At 43.5% G+C, this 18471-nt stretch overlaps 1 protein-coding gene across 1 annotated transcript; it reads left to right on the top strand.

Moving 5' to 3' along the window:
* The first annotated feature begins 262 nt into the window (after positions 1 to 262).
* On the top strand, positions 263 to 2620 carry LOC109784905 (uncharacterized). Its single transcript, XM_020343516.3, has 3 exons — positions 263 to 532; positions 1601 to 1681; positions 2241 to 2620. Exons 1-3 carry the CDS (start codon positions 263 to 265, stop codon positions 2499 to 2501), a joined length of 612 nt encoding a protein of 203 aa, XP_020199105.3. The 3' UTR covers positions 2502 to 2620.
* Positions 2621 to 18471: the final 15851 nt, after the last annotated feature.

Raw genomic sequence — 18471 nt, 5'->3', positions numbered from 1 at the left:
GTCACGTGCCCGTTGTCACGTGCGGCGGTCGTGGGCTAGCCACGCGCCACGCCACGCACGAAAAATTCCAAAAACGTCCCATCCTATAAGAAGGGAGGGGAACCACCACCGGCCGCATCCGCCCACCATTTCCCCCCAAATCGGCTCACTCCCTCCTCCCTCCTTGGCGCATCGTCTCCCCCTCGTCTCCATCGCCCCGCCACCTCACCTACTCGCTCAACCCCACCGCCTCCCTCTCTCCAGCGGGTTCTCTCAGGCTTCGATGGAGCAAGGTCGTGGCGTTGCCGTCGCTGCGCACGGAGATGTGGTCGAGGGCGCGGAGACCGCGGCAGATGCCGTCCAAGAAGTGGCCGCCGTCGGCGGTGCGGGAGATGCTGCATCCGCAGTCGCTGGATCGGTCCCTGCGGCGGCGGATCTGGTGGCGCAGGGGGTGGTGGGCTCGGACTCCGTCGTGGCAGACCTGGTGGTGACGGCGTCTGGCGGCGCACTGGATGTAGGTGCGGAGGCGAGCGACAAGCAGGTGGTGGATGTGGTAATGCTTCTCGTTCCCCTTCTTTCATACTTGTAGTAGATTAGCAGAAGATTTAGTAGATGGGGTTTTTTATAGTAGATTTGTGATTGATTGCGGCACCCCCTTCTGCTTGTTAGGGTTATTTGATTGAATGGCGAACCCCATTTCAGAGTTAGGGTTTTTTCTAGTTGATTCGTGCTTGAATGCTAGAGACATCATAATGAGAGTTAGGTTATTTATATTAGAATCTGGATTGCCGCATGTGCTCAGATTCTGTTCTGTGTTGTATATTTTGTTAGATTTGTTGTGCATATTCCCTCAGTGGGCCACGGCAGGGGCTGAGCAGCCACCCAGTGTGTCTATTAAAGTTGATATTGTAGAAATGAGGTTTAAATCCTACTTTGTGTGACAGAAGTGTATCAGTTAATTGTTGAAATGAACACAGTATGTTTAACTAGTGCGCAATTTCAAAATAGTTAGGAGCTTCACTTCATTATCCATAAACTAAAATTGTAGGTAGGTTTTATTTTGATCTGTAGGATTGCTGTACTTATAAAGTAAACCATAAGTAGATTTGCTAGACATGCAACTATGCCAGATGACCAGGTCATATTAAATTTATGTTGCATAACTCCATGAATGAATGTCATATGAAATAGTTTCACACCTAGCACCAAAAATTGCACTAAGATTTCCTTTCCTGAAGCTCATGGCATTACAATATACTATCCAATATAAGGTTCAGATTATAGGGCAGCTGATGCACCACCATGTACATTACATGAGCCAGATGAAGTAAATGCAATTACTTGTTGTCAACCAATGTACTACTTCCATTAATTGGCAGACCTGAGCACTCACAAAATTATTGTTGGTGCCCAGTCTGGCATTATAGTTTGAAGGACCACAGTCAGCATGATCTAAAATTTTAGTTTGACCAAGCTATCATTGTAGAATGCTTGACCTTTGGATAATTTGAGGTCAAAGTAACATTTTAGGTTATTAGAAGCACATTGCAGATTGCTTGACCTTTGCATACTATGTTATATGTAGTTAGTAGTATAATTGAATTAATTACTTCTATTGCAGAATGAGGAAGCTGCTGGCAACAAGAGGAAGCTGGACATCGCTGGGTTCGACGACCCGTCTGATTCTGACGACGACGAGGAGGTAACCCCAAGTTGTTTTTGGTCTGTTTATTAATCTGTCTGAGATGTTGTTTGTTGATGATGCCCTATATGAATGCCTCTAAATTGGAATGTTATATAGTTTATTCATTCATATCATAAAGTTGTGTTGTTTGGTCATTAATTAGCTCTAAATGGCATATCTGTGGTCTTTGATCATGAAACCATATCTGAATGCACATAAATGGAAATATTGTGTTGTTTGTCCATTGAATTATTCTAAAATGGAAAGTTTTGTTGTACTTTCAATTAATTCCTCTCAAAGTTGTGTTGTTTGTGCATTAATTAGCTGTAAATGGGATATGTGTGATGTTTTTTCATGAAACCATATATGAATGCATATAAATGGAACTATTCTGTTGTTTGTCCATTAAATTCTTCTAAATGGAACTATTCTGTTGTTTGTGCATTAATTAGCTGTAAATGGGCTATTATGTTTGTTTGTTCATTAACGGGCAAGTAAATGGCAATTATTTGATGTTTGTTAATTACATTACTCTAAATGGTAAGTATGTATTTATGCAAATCATTTGTATGTGCAGTACAACTCTGGAGATGAGGTGGAAGAGTGGAACCACAAGTCCTTCATTGAGCATGAAGCCAACAAGATCAGGGAGAAGGGGAAGGCGGCGTACTACAAGTGGGGCAAGTTCAGGTGCCCATACTGCACCACTAAGCCAATTCCCAAGGATGGGCTGTATGAGCACCTTATGTCCCATGCACGCGGTGTAGCGACGAGTGGGAACGACGTGAAGATCAGGGCAGAGCATGCAGCCCTCCTAAAGGCTATGGGTCCCATCTAGTCACCCTCTGTGAAGCTGGTAGTGGTACTCATCATCAATATAGTTGATGATGTTTAACTTTTGCGCTAGTATGGTTGTGAACTGTGAATCTGGAAGGTGGAAGTGTTTTTGAACTGTTAAGTAGTATGGCAGACTCTTAAGTAGTATGGTAGACTCTTAAGTATGGCAGAGACTTAATTAATCTAGTATGTCTCTGAAGTATATCAACTGTCTAGATGCAGGTCAGCTATGCTTTGCTGCAGTGTTTATATTCTGATGCTGCAATGATCACAGTAGGTGCTTCAATGTTGCTTGACTGATGAGACATGCTGCATACAGTGGGCATGTGCTTGGTAATGGTGTGTGCAAAGAACAAGCCTTATCTACATAGGATAGACAGTAAAAAACATTGACTTGAGGTTTTCATAAGTTAGCATGATCGAATCTTCCATTACAAATATATTATTAAATTTAGAAAATGTTGAAAATCATTTTTTGTCAATGTTCTTAAGTTAGCATGATTGAATATTCCATTTCAAATATATTATAAAAATTGGAAAATGTTGAAAATCCTTTTTTGTCAATGTTCATAAGTGAGCATGATTGAATATTCCATTTCAAATATATTTTTAAAATGAGAAAATGTTGAAAATCCTTTTTTGTCAATGTTCATAAGTGAGCATGATTGAATATTCCATTTCAAATATGTTTTTAAAATTAGAAAATGTTGAAAATCATTTTTGTCAATGTTCATAAGTTAGCGTGATTGAAACTTCCATTTGAAATATATTATAAGAATTAGAAAATTTTGAAAATCTTTTTTTGTCAATGTTCATAAGTTAGCAAGATTCAATCTTCCATTTCAAATATATTTTAAAAAGTGGAAATTTTGGAGGTGGTCGATAAAATCACCGCCTTCTAGAGGGACCATTTGGTCAAACTTACATGGTGATTTTTTGCAGTTAGTCTATAGGGCAATATAAATTCAAAAAAATTAAAACTAATATAAAAACTTGGAAACCAAGCTTTGTTTGTGCAAGAGATCATGTGTGCCCAAATTTAGGTGATTTGGAGGTGGTCGAAAAAATCACCGCATTCCGGAGGGGCCATTTGGTCTAACTTAAGCCAGTTTTTGAGCATAGGTGATTTTTTCCACCACCTCCAAATCACGCAAATTTTCTTGTACTTGGTTACCCACATGTGCCAAACATGGCTATGAAAGAAAAATTTGAAAATATATATTTTACAATGCCCCCTTGAGGTATAGACCGATGTTTTGACCAGTCAGTCTAGAGGGCATTATAAAATTAAAAAAATTCAAAAAAATATAAAACCTTGGAAACCAAGCTTTGTTTGTGCAAGAGATCATGTGTGCCCAAATTTAGGTGATTTTGAGGTGGTCGAAAAAATCATCGCATTCCGGAGGGGCCATTTGGTCTTAACTTACGCTAGTTTTTGAACATACGTGATTTTTTCCACCACCTCCAAATCACCCAAATTTTCTTGTACATGGTGACCCACATGTGCCAAACATGGCTATGAAAGAAATTTTGGAAAAATAATACTTTACAATGCCCCCTTGAGGTATAGACCGATGTTTTGACCAGTCAGTCTAGAGGGCATTATAAATTCAAAAAAAATTCAAAAAAATGTAAAACCTTGGAAACCTAGCTTTGTTTGTGCAAGAGATCATGTGTGCCAAAACTGAGGTGATTTGGAGGTGGTCGAAAAAATCATCGCATTCCGGAGGGGCCATTTGGTCTGATTGAGGTTTTGAATAAGACGACCTTTGCATTTTAGATTTGGATCTTTTTCTTATTTCAAAATAGTGAAAAATTCAAATAAGAGGTGTTAAGCTTTTTATCATTCTGGCATCGAGCTATTTTGCCGCAGGACCTCCCCTACAGTATCGTCACCGCAGTAGAGTTTAACCACCAAATTCGGGATGGATTGGTGTGGTTCCTCTACGCCTAGGACACCAGAATATCGAACCATGAACGAGGAAAGGCATGAGATAAATATTGGCTAGTAATTGTGCAGCCCCAATTCTTGACTAACTTAAGCCAGTTTTTGAACATACATGATTTTTTCCACCACCTCCAAATCACCCAAATTTTCTTGTACATGGTGACCCACATGTGCCAAACATGGCTATGAAAGAAATTTTGGAAAAATAATACTTTACAATGCCCCCTTGAGGTATAGACCGATGTTTTGACCAGTCAGTCTAGAGGGCATTATAAATTCAAAAAAAATCAAAAAAATGTAAAACCTTGGAAAACTAGCTTTTTTGTGCAAGAGATCATGTGTGCCAAAGCTGAGGTGATTTGGAGGTGGTCGAAAAAATCATCGCATTCCGGAGGGGCCATTTGGTCTAACTTAAGCCAGTTTTTGAACATACGTGATTTTTTCCACCACCTCCAAATCACCCAAATTTTCTTGTACATGGTGACCCACATGTGCCAAACATGGCTATGAAAGAAATTTTGGAAAAATAATACTTTACAATGCCCCCTTGAGGTATAGACCGATGTTTTGACCAGTCAGTCTAGAGGGCATTATAAATTAAAAAAAATTCAAAAAATGTAAAACCTTGGAAAACTAGCTTTGTTTGTGCAAGAGATCATGTGTGCCAAAACTGAGGTGATTTGGAGGTGGTCGAAAAAATCATCGCATTCCGGAGGGGCCATTTGGTCTAACTTAAGCCAGTTTTTGAACATACGTGATTTTTTCCACCACCTCCAAATCACCCAAATTTTCTTTTATATGGTGACCCACATGTGCCAAACATGGCTATGAAAGAAATTTTGGAAAAATAATACTTTACAATGCCCCCTTGAGGTATAGACCGATGTTTTGACCAGTCAGTCTAGAGGGCATTATAAAATTAAAAAAATTCAAAAAAATATAAAACCTTGGAAACCAAGCTTTGTTTGTGCAAGAGATCATGTGTGCCCAAATTTAGGTGATTTGGAGGTGGTCGAAAAATCATCGCATTCCGGAGGGGCCATTTGGTCTTAACTTAACCTAGTTTTTGAACATACGTGATTTTTTCCACCACCTCCAAATCACCCAAATTTTCTTGTACACGGTGACCCACATGTGCCAAACATGGCTATGAAAGAAATTTTGGAAAAACAATACTTTACAATGCCCCCTTGAGGTATAGACCGATGTTTTGACCAGTCAGTCTAGAGGGCATTATAAATTGAAAAAAAATTCAAAAAATGTAAAACCTTGGAAAACTAGCTTTGTTTGTACAAGAGATCATGTGTGCCAAAACTGAGGTGATTTGGAGGTGGTCGAAAAAATGCCCGCATTCCGGAGGGGCCATTTGGTCTAACTTAAGCCAGTTTTTGAGCATACGTGATTTTTTCCACCACCTCCAAATCACCCAAATTTTCTTGTACATGGTGACCCACATGTGCCAAACATGGCTATGAAAGAAATTTTGGAAAAATAATACTTTACAATGCCCCCTTGAGGCATAGACCGATGTTTTCAGCACTCAGTCTAGAGGGCATTATAAATTCAAAAAAAATCAAAAAATACAAAAACTTGGAAACCATATGGGCAATGAAGAACTTTGGAATGCGAACATTTTTTCGCAATTTGCAACTTTGTAGAAATCCTGAATTACTTTCAAAAGGAAAAATAGAAAACAGAAAAAATAAAAAGGAAAAACGAAAGGGGCTTCCCGCCCCTCACATGGGCTGGCCTGAAGGGCGCACGAGGGAGGGCGGGTGCACGCTTCCTTGGTTTCGGGCGTGTTGGTCGTCATATAGGATCGTATGCCCGGCCGTATACGTATTTGTTTGTATACGGCAGCCTTTCGTGCACGCGTGAAGCCGCCCGCGCGTGGGGCAGCACGTGTCACGGGTAGCTGCCAAAACTGTCCCATCATATAAATGTGGACGGCAACCACCTCTGGCCACATCGCCCACCATTTCCCCCCGCCGCATCGTCTCCCTCTCTCCACTCCCCACTCCCCAAAACCCTCTCCTCTCCAACCTCCTCGTCTCCCTCACCGCATCCTCTCCATCGCCATGGCGGACGCAGCAGGCGAGCGCCCCGATTGGGGCGCAGATCTGGTGGAGCAGGCGCGGCAGGTCGCTGCGGGCACCTTTGTGAGGGGGCGTGCCGGCGTCCAGCGCGATGCTCCCTCCGCTGGAGATGTGGAGAAGGCGGGGCCGGGCCGCAGCAGCGCGGTCCAGCCAGATGCGCCCGCTCTGGCGATCTCCGGCGAGGCGCAGAAGGTGGAGGCGGGCTCTGGCGAGGCGCAGAAGGTGGGGGCGGGCTGTGGCGAGGCGCACGAGGTGGAGAAGGTGGAGGCCGGCTCCGGCGAGGAGTAGGCGGAGCAGAAGGTATCTGCTTATCACTTTTAGTTGGTAGTTTTTAGATTGTAGTGTTTGTGGCCAGAACTTTGTTTGGTTAGATTTGTGCATGGCCTTGTGATTTGGAAATTGTCTACCTGAGGTGATTAGATGGTGCATTAGTTTGGTTGTAAATATAGTGAAGGATGTGCTCATGTACTAGGTGTTGTCATGTTAATCAAAAAGAGCTTCTCAAGGGCTGGATTTTTTTGTGCTGGATTGGGGCTTCTGAAGGAGAGGGGAAGCGTGCTCGAGGGGAAGGGGCAGTCTATGCTTATTTAGTTTGGGTTAGTTGTGGAATTTTTTTGTTGCTTCAGAGATATTGACAGCATTGAACATCCTCTGCAATGCCGTTGCTTCAGAGATAAAAGCATCTTGGGTTTTTTTCAGATGCTTATTAGATTAGTAGTTGAATTTTTGCTTGTTAGATTTTAATTAGTATGAGGTTGAATACCTTATTTAAGGGGGAATTTAAGGTCAGATAGATGTCATATGATTATTAGATCTGTAGTTCAATGCTGCTGACATTTATGATTATTTGATTTGATCTGTGGTTCAATGATACTGGATGGAAACATATTTGATTTGGAATGCATTAATTTTGATGTGCTAATGAATTGATTTAGATGATACAAGATTCATCTATAGTATAATTTGTTGTTGTTTTGGTAAGTAATGAAATTTTAGATGTTTGTTGGAGATGTATGCATTTATAGTTGAAGTTGTACCTAATTAACTACTGCATTATGTTAATATGTGTAGGAGCTTTGCTGCATTATCCCAAAAACAGTAATCTGTGCATATTGAAATTTGTAGTTGGCTTCTGTAATTAGTATATACTATATGTAAAGTGTGAAGTAAACATTCCAAGGCAGGATCCTAGCAACAAAATATACTATATGTTTCCATTAAGTAGTGTGGGGGGAATTCCCTCAAAAGAAAAGTGTTGGGTAAATTCAGGGAATGTCAAGAATCCAGCTTGCATTTTCATTAGCATTTATGAAGGAAATCATTTGTCTTTTGATTGATTGCTTAGATTCTTTATTTATAAGGAAAGCATTTGGTCACTTGCAACATACCAATGTGGTTCACATTCACAATTTTGTTTGTAATGACATTCTGTTAACTGCAATCCAATTCATTGTAATTGATGTGCTTGTTTGACAATATAGCAGGAGGAGGAGGATCTTGTGGGCAACAAGAGGAAGTGGGAAAAGACTGGGTTCTACCCATATGACTCTGATGAAGATGAGCCGTACGAGGTAAGGCCTAGTTGAAATGTTATTTGTGCATTGAGTTAGTATTACGTGTTTATAGTTTTTTGAATGCATAATGTATTAATGTCAGTCATTAATGTGTGCAGTATGAATCTGGAGATGATGTGGACGAGGGGAACGTCGAGTCCTTTGAAGAGAAGGAGGTGCAGAAGATCAGGGCCCAAGGATCTGCCATGTACTACAACTGGAGGAAGGACAAGTACAGGTGCCCCTACTGCAGCAAGGCCAAGCCCAGGTCTGGGTTGCATGAGCATCTGATGGAGCATTGTCAGGCTACATCCATCAGCAGTCATGACTACAAGATCAGTGCTCAGCATTCTGCCCTCCACAAGGTCCTGAAAAACCCTAACCTCTAGTCGTACATCATGCTGATCATCAGAAGCTGGAAGCCGTACTCATCATCACTATATTTGATGATGTTTTACTTTTGGAAACTGTGGTGAACTTCTATTAACGTAATGTAATGTAATGTATTGTGTGTGTGAACTGGATCTGTGGTGAACTTCCTGGAGTTAACTTTATTGGTGGTGAATGCTTCCTTCATGTTTAGTTGTTGTTTCAGTGTTGCTTCAGACATGCTAACTGTTCTATATGGTAGTGGCGCTTCAGTGTTGCGCCAGGTTGTAGTATGAAATGCTAACTGTTCTATATGGTAGTGGCTGGTCTCTAATTGGACCGACATGTTGAACTAGTATCAATGGTAGAGGCGTTTAGTTGTGCGCCACATCCAACAGTTCACATAATTAATTATCCAAAGATTAAGGTATCAAACCCTTGGTCATACAAAGCAACATTTCGTTCCTAAAAATTAAGGTACTTCCACATTCAAACTAACTAATACTACAAATTCGAAGGAACTACTTAATACATTAACAGCACATAGGGAAGTAGCCCTGGTCCAACGGCTTGAGAAAGGACGAACAAAAGCTGAAAGAAGAAGGATCAGCCAGTAGCAGCACCATCAGCCTCCCAGCCTCACAACTGCAGCCAGCCTGGTGAACTCCAGGTTTTTTCCTGCAAAACACACCTGGGATGTTGGAGGCAAGAAAATAAATTTGCCAGGGGCCTTGTCATGGCAGCTAATCGCACGGAATGCTAGTACAAATGATGGAGAACAAAACATCCAACATGAGCAAATTCATAGGAGTTCTAGATCCATGGATACCATCAAGAAAAAATGCTCAGTTCTAATTCAGACACAACACTTGGTGAAAACATGCATATTCATATCAGCAACATTGATATGGCATCGGAGTACTACCCAGTACTTCGTATTTGTCTGCCGTTAGATCGACATCAACGAACGGTTCTAAAAAAGCCCAACCACTCTAAAACATGAGTAAGCCAACGTCCCTACAAAAATTATTTCAGTGCTTATGTCTATTTTTTTGCTGAATCATTAGGAAGCCCTAAATATTTGGATGCAAGATCACCGACATGGCACTACTGAAATATTTCAGTGTCTACATCTCTGTACTGAAAGTGCATTACTGAAATATTTCAGTGGCTACGTGTGTGTACTGAAACAGCACCACTGAAATATTTCAGTTGCTACATGCGTGTACTGAAACAGCACCACTAAAATATTTCATTTCGTACGTGCGTGTACTGAAAGTGAACCACTGAAATATTTCAGTGGGTACGTGCATTTACTGAAAGTGCACCACCAAAATATTTCAGAGGCTACGTGCTTGTACTGAAACAGCACCACCAAAATATTTCAGTGGATACGCGCGTGTACTGAAACTGCTACACCGAAATATTTCTGGGGTTGCGTGCGTGTACTGAAACTGCAGTACTGAAATATTCAGTGTCTACCCGTGTGTACTGAAATTGCATTGCACTACTGAAATTTTTCAGTGTGTACCCGTGTGTACGGCAATTGCACTACTCAAATATTTCAGTGTGAACCTGTCAGTACTGAAATATTTCAATGCCTACAACTATCTACTAAACTTGCAGTATTGAAATATTTCAGTGTCAACCCAGAGTCTATCACTCTAAACTGTGTACTGAACTTTTCTGGAGGCACTGCTTGCAGCCAAAATATTGCAAGTTCAATTTACACAGATTGCATCATGTAATTTGAACACAACTCTTGAGGTGACAGACAAAATTTCCTATCATGGATACAACTCCAGCACATCAAAACGTAGCAAGTAAACATAGCAATGCTATATGCCTAGACTCATTACAGCCTCGTCGATCAAACTAAGCTGCCATCCAGAGGCTACGGATTCAAGTACACAGGTAGCAAGAACATATTGCAGAGAATCAAATTAAGCAAGTGGCAAGTAATGATGAATGAAATTCAGCAATCTTACCCTAAACATAGCTACGGCCGCCGTTCAGACGAGGAGAGCGGCGAGGGAAGCGTGGAGAACGGCGGGGAAGCGATGTCGCGACCACTGTCCTCCTCCTCTTGCGCTTCGGAGTCATCTCCGACTCGGTTGAGGCTCCACAATCTGCAACGGCACCTCGTGCACCGTGGGTTCCTGATCCAGTGGATGCTCTACCCTGGATCTGAACGCCCACCACCTACGCCTGGTCCACGGGCTGGACGAATCGGCCTGCTCCATCGCCCAGAGGAGGATCTCGACCTTGTGCATCGGTTGTGCGGGTGGGGGGGAAAGCTTTGCCCTCTCCCTCCTCGTCATTTGCTTCAAAGTGGCCATTGCCGTCCAGTTCATCTGCAATATGTTGTGAAACCAAGAACGGATCTCCGTCAACCTGGCCATCTTGACCTGGTCGCCGCCAGCGATCTCCATGAAGTCGGTGTTCTCGCCGCCGGCGATCTCCACGAAGTCGGCGTTCTCGCCGCCGCCGATGTGCTCGATCTGCTGCTCCATCGAGGATCTTGCGTGGATGGAAGAGGGGGTGGATGTGGAAGATGAGAAGAGCAAAGTTGCGGCCGCGAGAAGGAGGACAAGGCTAGGAGATGGCCGCGGTTGCAATGGTGATGGAAGAGGGGAAGGAGCACGGCGGCGGCTTTGCATTGGACGAGAGGGGCGGCGGTTTTGCATTGGAGGAGAGGGCTGTGCCCGGCGCGAAGCTCGCTTGGGCCTAATTCGGGTGGGCCGTCCCATGCCAGCCTCACCCGCTGGGTCGCTGGATGGACCGTTGGGCCATCTCGTTGTCTGCGCCTGAGGCCTGCATGCATGGGAAGGGCGGCGACGTGGGTTTGCGTGCGCGGGTGGCGGACGTGCATGCATGCGAGCGAGGCGATTAAAACCTTGTTTTCACACTTTTCGATTCAACGTGGCAATTAAAACCTTGGTTTCACACTTTTTTGATCCACCCGCATGTATTCAACGTGGCAATTAAAGCCTTGGTTTCACACTTTTTTGATCCACCCGCATCTATTCAACGTGGCAATTAAAGTGGCATATGGATCGTTCGACGCGGCTAGTTTGAACGTAAGCGCGGTAGGTTCCCTTCCCTTCCCCTTTCCCTATTTAAACCACCAGCCCTCACCTTCTGCACACATCCATTTGCGCCGCCCTTCTCTTCTTCCCCAAACCCAGAGCACTCTCTGAGCGAGCCGCGAGGATGCAGTACAACGGCCCCACCTACCGGCTCCCACCGACCGTGCCGGAGAGACAGTATCCGGCCGACGTCGTCGTGGAGAGCACGCTTCGCGTGTGGGCGTTCTCACGCTGGAGGGGTGCAAGGGGCTTTGCCCAGTGGTTCCTCCGTGCGGGCTTCGCCCACCTCCCGGCAGGCTCGCCGGTGATGTTCCGACTGGATGAAGTGCGTCCAAACTCCTGGTCTCCGCCGATAGGGCTCACCGTGACCTTCACCAACAGATATTATGCGTACTACCTCCTCGGCAAGGTGTTTTGGTGTGGATGCGATTTCATCGCATTCACAACCCACAACATCTTCACAAACTTCGACTGCGTCTTCCCTACCCACGGCGGTATGCACACCCTCCCCTACTACATCGGCGAGGACGGGATGGAGAGGAGCACTGGAGAGGAGGCGCAGTGAAGATGGTGGTGAAGGCCCGGTCTCGTCAGCTTGACTTGCCCTAGCATGTTAGGGCAAGTTTTTTATCTTTTAAATATTTCTATTAAATCATGTTGTTGGTTCTACCGTGAACTTTATCTATCCGAACTATGTTATGATTTCTACCCGTCTATTTGATATGTTGTTGGTTATCTGTGTTTTGCTTGCTATTTCTATCTTCTTCCCTTGATATTTCTATCTTATTTGACGTCAAAACCAGCAAGTTTTGGGGTTAACTCAGATTTCACGCGGCCCACGGGGGTGTGCTTGCGCGCTTGATGGAAAAAATTGGTGTCATTCAACTTAGCCGTTCGGGTAGCAGGGGATGTTCCGTCTGGGAAGATGGATTTTTTCGGCATGCTTGAAATGGACCCAAAATTTTTTTGAAACCCTTGTACCAACATGACAAGCATCCATGCCAACTGGAAATTGTTTTGCGACGTTCTGTGGTTTTGTAGGCTATAATGATTACACGTGTAGATGAAAGGCACGAAAAAACAGTTTCAACAAAGACAACATAAATGATTTTTTACAAGTTTTATAGATGGAAACTTCTTTAGATGCAATGCCATCTCACAAACAACTGTATGATTGATCATAAAACACATGCATTGTTGTTCAAAGAACTGTCTCATGAATAAATTGTACCATAATTGCAAACATAGTGTGAAACAGAAAAAAATGTTTGTTTGCAACAAAATAATCCTGGTTTGAAGCTTAAACTGGTTGAAAAACATTTGAGCCTACTCCGTATGGTCTTCTGCACTGCCAAAATCCAGTGACCTCTTGCGTTGCGACGTTGGAGATTGCGTCGGGCTTGGCGACGACCCATGTGCTTCAATCTTTTTCTCTTTAACATCAATGTAACCATACAACTGAAGTTGTTCTTGTTCTTTCTCCGCCAACTCTCTAGCAAGACCCTCCATTTCTTGGATTCTCACTTCCTGTAGAAAACCATAGGAATTGTATTAGGAAGAACTTAAAAATGACGTAGCCATAAACTAGATGCATGTAACATGTAAAATTTGAACCTCTGGATCAAAGTCATGCTCGGGATGACGACCCGTAGTTCTATTGTACACAATGTACAGGTGACATGTCTTGCTGCCATTCAGATCAGAAAGCATTTTTTCTACATCATCTGGTCCTGCAATCAAGAACATTCCTTCTGGCAGCTTCCACGCAGACCCGGGTAAGAAGCAGTACAGTTCTGCTCCCAGTTTGCAACCAAAAGTATCTCTCATTTCACTCATAATGAGATCGTAGGTCACTTTGTTGGGTTCAAAAATTCTGACTTCTGCCGGGTGTTCATCAAAGTATGCTCTCGGGACATGTGACATCTCATCATCCCTACTAACAAAAAATTCCATGACCAGCACCTAGTATCTCACATCAGAGTTAATACATTAAATGAGTAAAGGGGCAAACATAAATTTTTATGTGCATAGCAAAATTGCGGTGTTGTTACCTGCTTTTGTGGAATGTATCCTTCATGTGGAGTGACTGGGGATTGTGCCATCTCAAACCTTCTCACCTTGTTATGTGCCTCTGAGACCATGGTCCCTACAACAACACATATACCCATAGTATGAAAACTGTATCCACAACCTCATCCAACTAATTCCTAACAATACCACCGAGAAAATATATTCATAACCAGTTCGTACGAACAACTACTACAAACTATCAATCAAAAAGCTCTTGCATGACATCATGTACTCCAATTACACCAGAACTACTCAACTATGGCAAAGGCTGTATTTTCTAATCTCTTCGGAAATGACTTCTTGGTCGAATCAATGGAAAAAATAATCAGCACTGCAATCGAAGATGGGAGGAGCCATGGAGGAGACCTTTTTAATCCGGCGTCGGCGTGGTCGCTTGAGAAGCGATGGCGCGATCCCGGCGATGGCTATGTGAGGAGAAACAAGGTAGATGGGGGTGGTTAGGATAGGCTTGATATGCGGTAGAATGGGAAGGTATATATCCGTGATTGTAGGGTTAATTAGTTATTTTGAAGTAATGCGCTTCGATGCAAGTTTTTTTTAACGAGCACGATCTTTTGGGGGCTTCCAAAACATGTGCACTGACCGCGGGTCCAACCACATATCACAGAAGCCCGAGCCAGAAACTTATTGTTCTCTAAAAAAGGAAGAGCAATAAATTCCTTGCAAAAATTTCCAGAAATAATTGTCAACCCATTTTCATTGGTAATTACGTGATATGTTTGGCGCAATTAGTGGCTAACTGGTTTTTTTAAGAATAGTGGCTACTTGGTTTGATACATGCCAAACGTTACGTTCAGATTAGTTGCATTATTTCGTTCATTTTTTACCCAAAAAATCTATACAAAGTGTTAATTGGACAATGTGAACAATGTGGCATGTACCCTGAACAATATGCCAAAAAAAGTGCCCACCTACCAGAGCAGGAGAATTCATACACCACGGCCTGCATACGACTAGGAACCCAGCCGTTCATGGGCCAGGATGCAGGCCCGTGGTGCAGAATATCTCTGCTGCTAGTAGGCCCCACGGGGCAGAGGGGCCGAGAGTTAGGCAATGTACTGCCTGCATATGATAGGAGCTTGGGAGGGGAGTCGCAGCCGGGTATATAAACCGGTGCGGCGCTCTCTCGCTTGGCGAGGTGGGACTAAACTCCCACCACCCCACGGCTGTGCGCTGCGCTGTGCCTTGCGCGGCTCTGCCTTGGGCCCAATTCGGGCGGGCTGGCCCAGGGCAGCCTTACCCGCGAACTGATCTGTTTTATATTCTCTTTGTTTTTCACTTCTTAACTCCAAAATTTATTTTCTTGTTTATATTTCTAATATTTAAAATCAAATCTCTTTTTTCTATATTATTTCTAACAGTGTTTACTAAAATTAAAAAAATATGCCAAATTTTGTTGTGTTTTATTTCATTTGTTTGTTCAATGTAGGCCCCCATGCAACATCTGAGCCATTCCTGACACCGAACGAACATTGCGTCACGTCCGGGCAGCGTTTCGGGTTCTTTTCGCCGGCAAAATCCTAGTAAATGCATCGAGTGTTGGAAATCGATGATAATTGGCATGCATGATGTCCATGGTCATCCTGTTGTGTGAAAAAAATTGGGGCCATTTGGTTGAGTCCAGAAAAACAACGTCCTTCGGGCTCCCCCTACGGCAGACCCGAATGATGGTGATTGCACATGTGCTATGTGCTGGCCTGCATGAAATGACACCAAACTTTGGCACCATGTGAGGATGCCCAATGTAGGCCCCCATGCAACATCTGAGCCATTCCTGACACCGAACGAACATTGCGTCACGTCCGGGCAGCGTTTCGGGTTCTTTTCGCCGGCAAAATCCTAGTAAATGCATCGAGTGTCGGAAATCGATGATAATTGGCATGCATGATGTCCATGGTCATCCCATTGTGTGAAATTTTTTTGGGGCCATTTGGTTGAGTCCAGAAAAACAACGTCCTTCGGGCTCCCCCTACGGCAGACCCGAATGATGGTGATTGCACATGTGCTATGTGCTGGCCTGCATGAAATGACACCAAACTTTGGCACCATGTGAGGATGCCCAATGTAGGCCCCCATGCAACATCTGAGCCATTCCTGACACCGAACGAACATTGCATCACGTCCGGGCAGCGTTTCGGGTTCTTTTCGCCGGCAAAATCCTAGTAAATGCATCGAGTGTCGGAAATCGATGATAATTGGCATGCATGATGTCCATGGTCATCCCATTGTGTGAAATTTTTTTGGGGCCATTTGGTTGAGTCCAGAAAAACAACGTCCTTCGGGCTCCCCCTACGGCAGACCCGAATGATGGTGATTGCACATGTGCTATGTGCTGGCCTGCATGAAATGACACCAAACTTTGGCACCATGTGAGGATGCCCAATGTAGGCCCCCATGCAACATCTGAGCCATTCCTGACACCGAACGAACATTGCGTCACGTCCGGGCAGCGTTTCGGGTTCTTTTCGCCGGCAAAATCCTAGTAAATGCATCGAGTGTCGGAAATCGATGAGAATTAGCATGCATGATGTCCATGGTCATCGCATTGCGTGAAAAAATTTTGGGGCCATTTGGTTGAGTCCAAAAAAACAACGTCCTTCGGGCTCCCCCTACGGCAGACCCGAATGATGGTGATTGCACATGTGCTATGTGCTGGCCTGCATGAAATGACACCAAACTTTGGCACCATGTGAGGATGCCCAATGTAGGCCCCCATGCAACATGTGAGCCATTCCTGACACCGAACGAACCTTGCATCACGTCCGGGCAACGTTTCGGGTTCTTTTCGCCGGCAAAATCCTAGTAAATGCATCGAGTGTCGGAAATCGATGAGAATTTGCATGCATGATGTCCATGGTCATCCCATTGTGTGAAATTTTTTTGGGGCCATTTGGTTGAGTTGAAATAATTATTTGATATCAAAATTTTCTAATATGAAAAAGAAAAGAAAAAAATACATGAAACGAGCCCCTCATCGCTCAAAGAGAGGAGCAGCTGCGATTTGTTACACAATTCCCGGATCGGAATCTACAAAAAAACTCGAGTGTGGGAAGCCTATCTCTTTAATTTAGGAGCACGTACTGCCTCTCCTCAACTAAGGAAGGCAAAGATCACGGGCGTTCTATCCCTGGTGGTTACGACGACCTAGGAGATCCTCCTCCTCCTATTTAGTCTCGGCATCGTCTTTCATGTCGTCTACGACGGCTCCTACCGCCGAGTCGACGACAGCTGCGTCCCTAGCATCGGCCCAACCCCAGCAAGATCGTCGAGAACATCCAGGTCGTCAGCGCGTGCTGGCCGTCGTGGACGAACTGCGTCCACGTTACAACGCCGACAACTTCCATCTTCATCGAGCGATCCAGTATGTTGGCAACCGTACCGCATCCATGATGCTTTTCTTTGTGCGTCTGTTAGATTCGATAGGACTAAGATTAATTAGCGCATAATCTTTGCATTACATCTGTTGGAGTAGATGTTTTTTGTTTGTGCGTGTATTTGATTAGATAGGCCTATGACACTAGATTTGTTTGTGCATGTATTTGATTAGATAGCCCTACGATTGCAAATTAGTTTCTACATGTTGTTTGTTGTCTTTCACTTGTAGGTTGGATTGATGAATAAACAACAATTTTTTATCAGTGTTAGTTATAGCAATGCCCTAAGACATGCATGATGCAACTATGAGACGCCGACTAATATTGTATGTGATGCACGTTTGTTTGATGCATGTTCCAGTATGCATAATTTCGTTTTTTTCTTTTTCAATTTACTGTTAATTAGGCACTGTCACTGATTCTTATATCTATTTGTACAGTACCATATGAAAATAAATGATTAGATAAATTATGTTGCTTTTTATTATGAAACTAATTGGTTAAATAAGTACTTGTTAAACTGTTATTTTATGTGCTGCACGTGTCTCTGCTGAATGTTTCTGTATGAATAAATTATGTTGTATAGTTTTCTATCTACTGTGGGATAGTGTATTCCATTATTATGTTTTATGCAACAATATGTTAGGAAAAAAGTTGATTACATAATTTATGGTACTATAACCAAGTATATTTTTTAACAGGATGGATGAACTCAACGGAGAAATTGTTTGCGCCGTAGAAAAATGGTGCAAACTTATTGCCGGTCTATCTTCCGGTCAACGGGCCGCACTTGCCGAAACACCACTCCGTAGCATGCTTCAGATACCCTCGCTGAAGATGCGTACACTGTTGATCCGGTACATGGTTGAGATATTTGATCCTAGCAAGGGCAGATTCATTGTACAAGACTTGGTTGGCGAAGTGTCTCTCGGTGCGGTGGATGTTGAGTGCATCTTGGCCTTGGAGAACCACGGACTGTCGGCAGAAGGTATTCTCGGTGAGGAAGGTGAGGATATTAAAGATCGAGTGCCGCCTCAATTCCTGAGCAAGACCACAGGTAACATAGTCATCGATGATCTGATTGTGGACATCACAAAAAATAAATCTGCCGACGACGATTTCCTTCGGAGAGTTGTCCTCGTGTTGCTTGGAACAGTTCTTGCTCCCATGTCGAGCAAGACTGTACCAAAGCAATATTACGCATTGGTGGACGATGTGAAGCGTATATCCAAGATTAATTGGAATGCATTCACCCTCCGGGTTCTGCTGGACTGCCTTCGCAACGTGAGGAAAGGCAAACACCTCCGCCAATGGCCGAGAAGGAACTTAGCTCTCCTGCAGGTACACCTTTCAGACTTGTACCATTGCAAAAAAAATATGATTGCTAATTTACCTGCTGTATAGTACTAATTGTAATTTTTCATATTCATGTAGTACCTGTACTGGGAGAA

Source organism: Aegilops tauschii, chromosome 6, assembly GCF_002575655.3.
Source record: "Aegilops tauschii subsp. strangulata cultivar AL8/78 chromosome 6, Aet v6.0, whole genome shotgun sequence".
In the NCBI taxonomy this organism is placed as follows: Eukaryota; Viridiplantae; Streptophyta; class Magnoliopsida; order Poales; family Poaceae; genus Aegilops; species Aegilops tauschii.
The sequence above is the reverse complement of the archived record's forward strand: the minus strand, read 5'-3'. Positions and strand labels throughout refer to the sequence as shown.